The sequence below is a fragment of the Salvelinus sp. IW2-2015 genome, unplaced genomic scaffold, assembly GCF_002910315.2.
Source record: "Salvelinus sp. IW2-2015 unplaced genomic scaffold, ASM291031v2 Un_scaffold2641, whole genome shotgun sequence".
Lineage (NCBI taxonomy): Eukaryota > Metazoa > Chordata > Actinopteri > Salmoniformes > Salmonidae > Salvelinus > Salvelinus sp. IW2-2015.
This window is the reverse complement of record NW_019943948.1, coordinates 96,760-106,617: the sequence shown is the minus strand read 5'-3', so window position 1 is coordinate 106,617 and position 9,858 is coordinate 96,760. Positions and strand designations below refer to the sequence as shown.

General features: G+C 45.3%; 1 protein-coding gene and 1 long non-coding RNA gene across 2 annotated transcripts; one reads left to right on the top strand and one right to left on the bottom strand.

Moving 5' to 3' along the window:
• Nucleotides 1-437: 437 nt before the first annotated feature.
• eif3m (eukaryotic translation initiation factor 3, subunit M) lies at nucleotides 438-8,262 on the bottom strand. Its single transcript, XM_024141635.2, is given in 18 exon segments — nucleotides 438-605; nucleotides 607-682; nucleotides 1,370-1,416; nucleotides 1,418-1,431; nucleotides 1,777-1,844; nucleotides 1,846-1,900; nucleotides 2,203-2,220; nucleotides 3,404-3,440; nucleotides 3,442-3,486; nucleotides 3,693-3,792; nucleotides 3,915-3,966; nucleotides 3,969-3,997; nucleotides 4,523-4,617; nucleotides 4,882-4,964; nucleotides 4,967-5,004; nucleotides 6,623-6,761; nucleotides 7,155-7,287; nucleotides 8,134-8,262. Coding segments are annotated over 18 exon segments (1,119 nt in total). The 5' UTR covers nucleotides 8,176-8,262; the 3' UTR covers nucleotides 438-557.
• Nucleotides 2,300-2,507, top strand: LOC139025425 (uncharacterized). Its single transcript, XR_011477005.1, has 2 exons — nucleotides 2,300-2,344; nucleotides 2,397-2,507. It is a non-coding gene; the product is annotated as an uncharacterized lncRNA (long non-coding RNA).
• Nucleotides 8,263-9,858: the final 1,596 nt, after the last annotated feature.

Below are 9,858 nucleotides of genomic sequence, written 5' to 3'. Positions count from 1 at the left end.
AGAGAGAGATTGTAACAAGGTCAAACTGACACTGGACTCAGTTTCCCAACACCTCACCCACAGGGTAAAAAGATAGCGCGTGAAAGTAAACACTGCTTGACCTTCAGCCTGAGGAGTCAGGTTTTGATAGCACTGGATGAGAGTGGGTCTATAAAGTTCTTAATTCAGGTGACCCATTTGTCACCTCTCAGTAAGCAGGCCCCTTCACCTCCGCCATCTCACATTGCACTCTGGGTCTTAACTAGAACCAGGATGCTCGCCGGGTCGCCAGGTGAAGAGCAACCAATTAAGCACAACAGACAGCAGCTTCTCGGAGAACAAGGTTCCAACTGGCTGATGTTCGCATGTGATGCTGAACTTCTGCGATACCACTTGCCCCTGCTAACAGCTAGACAGTAATTTACAATCTGGTATTAAGACAAGCAAAACCCACCATGGAAGATCTCAATTAGTCTTTTATTGGGTGTGAATATAAAAATGGTGACAAGATACAACAAGGGAGTTGGACAAAGCAAGGGGAGGAAGTTTTTTTTAAAGAGGTTTTGGAGAGAGAGATCTTAGGCGGAGGGGGACAGGGTCTGGAGGCTGGTCTTCACAGTTGCCAAAATTGCCCTTCCAGGAGCTGAGACTGTCGTAGAGCTGCTGCCACTGCTGCTTGCCGAAGGTGCGGTGTGTGCTGTGGCTGATGGGGGCAGAGATGAAGACACATGGTTAGGGAAAGGGAGCATAATGCCATTCCTGGCAACCCTGAAAGGTATCATTGGAATCTTAGAGCTTTGAGTCTCCCTCTGACAAATGTAGTGCTAATACGTCTGAAGTACCTAGAGGGAAGACATTTTCCTTGTCCATAAACCACAACCAAACCCTATGATTCATAGGTATGCATAGAACATACCACAACGTAAGCACCATCAGGATCAGAGTCAAACGGAAACCTGCTTTGTAGCACAGAATAAAAATAGATGTCTAGATTTCCTTTGCGGAAACCCATCAACAATGCATTTATACCTCAACTGGCAAACAAAAAAGCCTCCAACAGGCAAAAAAAAGTATTCTGTACAGGCAACACAAGAACAAAGACCAAACTATGGTTTTATAGTGGGGAGCTCTGAAGAACGCTTGTCAGAAACCTTGAGCTGATTGCTACAACAGTAAAAGGGTCTCTATTACAGGGTCGTTTCATTAGGTACCAAACTGAAAGAAAAGGGAGGGACTAACACACGCCAGTTTCCGTTTTCTGTTGCAAAATGTTTCGCTACATTGCGCCTTAATGAATACGACACAGCTTTGCCTGCCAACGCAGCCCCTAACATCGCAGAATACCTTGATTAGAATGCCACGTTTTTTAATTTTATTATTTTTGGCTTACCTCACGATACCTTCTCGCTGTGTCTGGTCAATCTTGCAGTACACCATTCTTAGTCCGAACGGCTACAGACAAAAGACACAGGAAGACATTGAGAGAGGTGGGCGGCGACAAGAGGAGTATCGTGTGTCAAGGCACCCTCAAACACATTAGAGACTTCTGAGAGAGCGACCAACGTCAACAGTAACAATAAGGATACTAACTCCTACATGTCTGCTGCTGTGACAGTTTGGATCCTCAATTTGTCAAAAAATAATATCTACAGACAACATCCTGTTTTTACCTGTTTTAACTTTTTGTGTTTCTAGATGTTAGGGTGGACTGTTGCATTGAGGGGGATTCCAGCGTTGTCAGGGGGAGTATAGTATTATTAGAGAGAGTGTGTGGTCAGATTGAGGCGTGTTGGGTACCGTCGATGACGAAGGCTTCTACTTGGTCTTCTTCTAACTGCAGCTCCTGCTGCATGGTGTCAAAGGAATCTCTTTAACTCCACCGCCATGCCCATGAACGTCAGCAGACACATCTTAGCCATGTCTGCTCATGGTTCAGACTGGGGACAGGAAGACAGTCAATAACACGGACAACAGGTGACACCTGGGACAGGAACACGTCAATAACACACAGGACTAACATCATGTTCAGACCTGGGACAGGAAGACAGTCAATAACACACAGGACTACACATCATGGTTGACACCTGGGGACCAGGAAGACAGTCAATAACACACAGGACTAACATCATGGTTGACACTGGGGACAGGAAGACAGTCAATAACACAGGACTAACATCATGGTTCAGACCTGGGGACAGGAAGACAGTCAATAACACACAGGACTAACATCATGGTTCAGACCTGGGGACAGGAAGACAGTCATAAAACACAGGACTAACATCATGGTTGACGACCTGGGGACAGGAAAAGCCGTCAATACACACACAGGCCTAACATCATGGTTCAGACCTGGGGACAGGAAGACGTGCAATAACACACAGGATAACATCATGGTTCAGACCTGGGGCACAGGGAAGGGTCAATAACACACAGGACAAACATCATGGTTGACGACCTGGGGACAGGAAGACAGTCAATAACACACAGGACTAACATCATGGTTGACACCTGGGGACAGGAAGACAGTCCAATAACACACGGACTAACATCATGGTTGAAACCTGGGGACAGGAAGACCAGTCAAAACACACAGGACTAACATGGTTTGACACCTGGGGACAGGACATATAACACGACTCATGGTTGACACCTGGGGACAGGAACGACAGGTCAATACACACACAGGACTACATGGTTGGACCACCTGGGGACAGGAAGAGAGTTATTGAAACACAGGAATAACAAGACATGAATAAATAGATATCAATCAATGAGGTCACCAACTCTTAGGTACCATAATCATGAGATCATTAACTATAATTACTGAATGCACATTCAATTGTCAGTTGGCTGGTGATGAAGAATGTAATTGACTAGGTTCAAACTCTCAGGGCGACCTTGGAGGGAACTCCAAGAGGTAATCATTCTGTGAGTGAACAACAAGCACACTCAATTCCACTTGACCTCGGGGAGGGTCCCTTGGCTAATTGCCTCTGTGCCCAGCAGTGTGGAACTACAGTGACTAGGCATATTAACACAAAACACCACCATGTCTGGCAGTGAGAGCAAACCACCTAGACTTATGTGGGAGGGACCAAACATGATAATTGGACCACTACGTTCTCCAGCAGGTGTGTGTGTGTGTGTGGACAGAGAAACAACTGCTGACACACCAGCACAATTCCACCCTGTATCCACAGAGGTCAGCGATTTAGGCTAGGCAGGGTGTGTTGCTAGGCAGGGTGTGGTTGCTAGGCAGGGTGTGTGCTAGGCAGGGTGTGTGCTAGGCAGGGTGCTGTGCTAGGCAGGGTGTGTGGCTTAGGCAGGGTGTGTGCTAGGCAGGTGTGTCCGCCCCGGGGGATTTGATCTCTGCAGTCAGGTCACTAGCGCGCGAGGTAGCCCCATTGAGTCTTTGATCACTCACCGAGGGAATCGATGAAGTCTTTGTTGCTCTGGTAAAAACTTCACGTAGGCAGCTAGCTTTGCACTCACAAAGATGGTTAGGAGCTGTGAACGAAGGAGAGGCGAGAGAAGTGTAAGGCAATGTAGTCACTGTTAAAACAATCAGGTAATAATGTAGCATCATTGTTATGAATGGATTCATATGAACCTATAAATCCTCCGCTGTGGCGCCAACAAACAGAGTTCAAAATGTCAGCGGCCTTGTTACAGCAGGATGAGCTTGTTCCCTGAGCTGGGCTTCAGTACTCCACATCGTGGAGGAGTTCTCCCTCTAGGAAGCGGACAGGTTTGAGGGCCAGGAGGTGGTCCAACAGGAAGGTGTTGGGGTCTTTCAGGGCTCGTACAATGCATCTGGAGGGAGGAACCACAGAGGGGTGAGTGACCAGCAAAGACAGCCAGTCATGTGTCAGATCTTGCAGTTATGATGGTAGGATAACAGTAGGATAACAGTAGGATAGAGGTTGTGTGTGTACCTGTGGGCATCAACGCGTGCTTGTGAGGCGTTGTCCTCTGTGTAACTCCCAGCAGCTCCACCATCACCTTAGCTGCAGCCTCGCTGCAGAGGAACACACACACTCAGTTACAAGAACCAGCTCAAGAAAAATAAAACACATATCCCATTGTACTGAGGAATTACTTTTAGAAAAATATGGAAAACAACAATCATAACAGCAGAGTGAATGTGCCGCGACACCGACCAGGCACCAGACTGTGTCGACGACACCACCAGGCACCAACTGTGTCGACGACACCACCAGGAAACCAGACTGTGCCGACGAACCACCAGGCACCAGACTGTGTCGACGACACCACCAGGCACCAGAACTGTGTCACGACGACCACGCGACGACAGGCACAGTGTGTCGACGAACCACCAGGCACCAGACTGTGTCGACGACAGCACAGACTGGTCGACGACCACCAGGCACCAGACTGTGTCGACGACACCAAGCCAGTCACTGTGTCGACACACACCAGACCGACTGGCACGAACCACACCAATGTGCGACGTGTGTAGACACCGCAAGTGTGTCAGACACCACCGCTGTGTGATGACACCACCAGGCTGTGTTAGTAGTACCTCTTCTTACATTCGACCAGGGCCTCGTACACCAGCCTTAGCAGTGTGTGTTTCTTCTCTGTGTTCAGGTTCCAGTCTGTGATCCACTTACGCACCTGAACACAAACACACAGCAGAGCCATGGAAACGTCAATCATCCTTCCTCTACAATGTCTTGTTCCTGCACAGAGCCTTACATGTGACTGGTAAAGTGTGGTCTGAGCGAATTAGATGAGCACATAGGTGAGGTGACAGTGTATGGCGAGTGTGCATGGTGAGAGTGACAGTGTATGTGGCGTGTGCATGGTGAGAGTGACAGTGTATGGTGCGTGTGCATGGTGAGAGTGACAGTGTTAGGCGAGTGTGCACGGTGAGCGTACCTGGTCGAGGTCCGTGGGGATGAAAGCGATGGCGTTGCAGGTGGTTGCTACCTTGATGAGGCTGCAGTAGACTGTGTACCTCCTGGGGCTGTCTCATCCATACCATGGAACAGGTTACTCAGCCTACACAACCAAAACTATACACATAACTTGACCATTAAGACATGGCTTACGGTTAGTGTTTACAAGGGTCCCACTTCTTCCATAGTGCATAAACAAACCCAAATCTTGGGTCGCTGACCCCATACTTGTTTGGGATAGGGGGCAGCATTTTCACTTTTGCATGAATAGCGTGCCCAGAGTGAACTGCCTCCTACTCAGTCCCAGATGCTAATATATGCATATTAGTAGTAGTATTGGATAGAACACTCTGAAGTTTCTAAAACTGTTTGAATGATGTCTGTGAGTATAACAGATCATATGGCAGGCAAAAACCTGAGAAAAAATCCAAACAGGAAGTGGGAAATCTGAGGTTTGTAGTTTTTGAACTACCCCTATCGAATACACAGTCGGATATGGGTTATTTTTCACTTCCTAAGGCTTCCACTAGATGTCAACCGTCTTTCAGAACGTGGTTTCAGGCTGCTCATGTGAAGGGGGCCGGATGGAAGCTGTTTTACTAAGGGGTCTGCCTACAGCCTCGTTCTCAGTCACGCGCTTCACTTGAGAGGTTGCTCTCGTTCCAGTGCTTTTCTACAGACAATGGAATTGTACGGTTGGAACATTATTGAACTTTTATGATAAAAACATCCTAAAGATTGATTCTATACTTAGTTTGACAAGTTTCTTCGAACTGTAATATAACTTTTTGAACGTTTCGTCCGAATGGACCAGATTGTGCTTTTGGATTTGTTTACCAAACGCCCTAACAAAAGAAGCCATAGGACATAAATGATGGACATTATCGCAAAACAAGCATTTATTGTGGAACTGCGATTCCTGGGAGTGCATTCTGATGAAGATCATCAAAGGTAAGTGAATATTTCTAATGCTATTTATGAATAATGTTGACTACCCAACATGGCGGATATTTCTCTGGCTGGTTTGGGCTCTGAGCGCCGTTCTCAGATTTGCTTTTTCTGTAAAGTTTTTTTGAAATCTGACACAGCAGTTGCATTAAGGAGAAGTGTATCTAAAGTTTCATGTATAATAGCTGTATTTTCATCAACATTTATTATGAGTATTTCTGTAATTCATGTGGCTCTCTGCAATATCACTGCATGTTTTGGAACTACTGAATCTAACACGCCAATGTAAATATAGATTTTTGGATATAAATATGAATTTTACCGAACAAACATACATGTATTGTGTAACATGAAGTCCTATGAGTGTCATCTGATGAAGATCATCAAAGGTTAGTGATTAATTTTATCTCTATTTGTGCTTTTTTGTGACTCCTCTCTTTGGCGGGAAAAATGGCTGGGTTTTTCTGTGACCTAACATAATCGTTTGTGGAGCTTTCGCTGTAAAGCATTTTTTTTAAATCAGACACTGTGGCTGGATTAACGAGAATTTTATCTTTAAAATGGTGCCTAATACTTGTATGTTTGAGAAATTTGATTTATGAGATTTCTGTTTTGTATTTGCCCTGCAATTTTATTGGCTGTTGGCGAGCGGAACCCCAGTCCTAGACAGGTTAACTATGTCCGAGTGCTCCAGGCATCTAGTGGGTGGCTGCYTACTTCACCGGTCAGGGAAGACTAGTAGAGAACAGAGATAGATGAATGTGTGGACTTACAGCTGCATCCTGAGGGAAGGCCTCTCTCCCTCTCGGGACTTGACCAGCTTCTCACACAGACTCTCGATCAGGGTCTCCTGTTTCTCCGCCTCCAGGATGAGTAGCAGCGACACTATGCTGTTCATCACACTCTCCACTTCTACAGAGAGGGGAGAGAGAGACAACTATCAATCACAATGACACCATTCATTATGATTCAAGACTCATTCATACAAGCCACTTTTAGGAGGAAAAAAGTGGGGGTCCAGGAGAAAACAAAAGGACAGGATGGGTAGGGAGATGGAAAGAAAAACAGCAGAGGTAGAAACAGCAGATGAATTAAGGGAACAAGACAAGGAGGCGGCTGACAGACAGAAAGACAAGAGTGAGAGAGGACAGTTTACAGTTCATGTGTGTGCTGACATCATGCAGACAGGTGTATCTGTAGATGCCTTGGGCATGTTTGCCTTCTCTACATGGATACGTTACCAATGTGAGCAGTCCTTTAGAACTGCCACTGGCTATAGGTTAGCGTTTCCCTGGTGTCACTCACCTTTATCGTCGTCCTTGAGGCAGACGTCACAGGCCTCGATGATTTGAGCCAGGTCCACATGGAGACCGCCTTCCGAGTTTTCCTCTGAGATCTCTGCTCCTTTGGCTTTGATGTAGGCCCTGAGCTCTGAGGCCTGGCAACAACAACACGTTATAAAAGAACAGGGGTGTATTTATTAGTCGGATTCCGTTGCAAAACATTTTGTCTGTGAAACCAAACGTAAAACGTTCTACAACGAAAACTACAGTTTCTATTGGGTCCTTTCCCATTTCCTTCTGTTTGGTTCCTTGAGTAAACAGTAAATGTTTTCCGTTGTAAAACGTTTTTCAACGGAATCAGACTAATGAATACACCCCAGATTAAACAAACTACAGACACAGCGATGACACTTAGTCCAATAACAAAACATGCACTACTTAACAGCTGTCATTAGAGATATTTAAATTGTACATTTGATTAAGGCTGCACAATGACGTATTTTCCTTCTCCAAGCCTTACAGCTGGCAGTTAATCTATACATTACAACTAGCTTGTGTCTTCATCCAAAGCTAGTCAACTATTCTAACCAGTTAGCTAGCTACATTGGGTGCAAACATTGAAKAAAATTGTTGATGTTGTAGACTGCAACTAACTGTTAGCTAGTTACCTAACGTACATTCCTAGTTACGTGTAAAACAAATGCATCKGCTGGCAATACGTTGCATTAAGTAAACACACATCACGGGGATATAGCTAAAGTTTACAAAGAGATCTAGATCCATTTAACTGGGGGTAAAAATGGAACCAGCTGTAAAGTTAGCATGCTAGCTAACAAACAGCTAGGCTAACTAGCTAGTGTACTGATCATAGTCATTGACTCATGGCTAACGGTAGCATGCTAATGTTATCTGGCATGTCATCCTTTGTCGTAACGTTACATATCGACATGAGTGTGCTCATTCTTTTTTTTTAAACTATTACTAAAACACTTCAATCGTACCTGGTCCTCTTCGGTTATGTCGATAAATGCTGGGACACTCATTTTATAATTATTTTAGTGAGCCTAGATCAAATCCACGCTCGCACTACCGCTGAGGACACCGGAAAAGAAAACGCTTTACTACCGGCAAACATGATGCACTTCCGGGTCATCCTGTTAAAGTGACCGTAGTGATAATTCAGTTGGACTGGACTTTTTTCATATTGTTTCATACAAAATGCTTAGGTAGCCTAACCTCTACATTTACAACATACGGCCAAACGATGTAATGTTTATTCGTTTTTGATTATGTAATTATGATACAATGTAACCATTTAGTTTTTGTTCCCCCCACCAGTTGTTACATTTTTAAATGTAAACTTTATTTAACTAGGCAAGTCAGTTAAGAACAAATTCTTATTTAGAATGATGGCCYGCCGGCCAGACGACGCTGGGCCAATTGTGCACCGCTCTATGGGACTCCCAATCAAGGCCGGTTGTGATACAGCCTGGATTCAAACCAGGGTGTCTGTAGTGACGCTTCTAGCACTGAGATGCAGCGCCACTCGGGAGCCCCGAGCCCCAGTTTCTTTGAGAACATCCTACAATCTCGTTGATAAACACTTTTATTGAAGGATTTCAATAAGGACTCCCGAGATACTAAATGTGTGAAACAGGTAGTGGAAGCATATAATTCTGTTTATTTTGCTAGATGACTTATGCACCATCTGGAAATGGATAACCTCAGCTTGAGCGCTCCGAAAAGAACAGACAGGGTTCAAAGTGTATGGTCAGGGTCACAAGTTAACGAGACCCACTGCCATGGTCCATGCCATCCTTTCTCCTCTTCTTATCCAGGTATCAATCGCTCATCTGGGGGGCTAGTCCCAGGATGTCTTGGCTGAGAGTTACAGTGGTAGAGGTGATCCTCGGACGGAGGTTATCTGGCTGAGTTACCTCTCTGTTCGGACCACCGTGACTTTCCCCAGAGTTGACACCGGAAACAATGTGAGCATCAGAGGGGAGCAGCTTTACACAGCCCTCCCACTGACCCAGCGATATGGCACCAGGGRCTGTATATCAAGTGGGATGCTGTGATTTAGTCAGCAGCAGTGGCAGGCCACTTTCCCCTGGAGTGATTGAGGTGGGGGGGCTTAAGAGTAACTGGAGATGCAATTGCCCCTAAAAGCTGGCTCAGGTTACAAGCTATTGGGGTGTAAAGCCATACATCTTCAGGTTAAGAGTAAAGCCAAGCACCCTCCACACCCAAACAATGGTGGTCTCTTCTTTCCTCTTCACTGTCTCATAAAACGGATACTATCCTGACCTTGGATGACTTGGATACCAAGTCTTGGTGGGTTAACTGTCTCAACTTTACTCAGCCATACAGTACTGTTTCCTCTATAACCTGAAGAGCAGTTTGCTGTAATCCATGTCTACGTATGTTGCCCATTTGAGACACTTTGACGTGGCATAGAAATGGCTTTTTTACTTATACTATAGCAGTGAGATATGAACTGCACATAGGTCACAGTTTGCTTATAACAAGTCATTCCTGTTTGATTACAGGAATATTTCACATCATGAAATGGAGAGAGAGAGAGTGGCCAGACCATAATTCTGGAGAGTCTGCCAGTCAGATATGTCACGTTGCAGTTACAGTTTAGACCAAGTTAGACCAACCGAGTTCATTTTTATTATGATTAGTAGGATAAGGATCTTAAAATAGGGAGCTCTCTCTGTTTT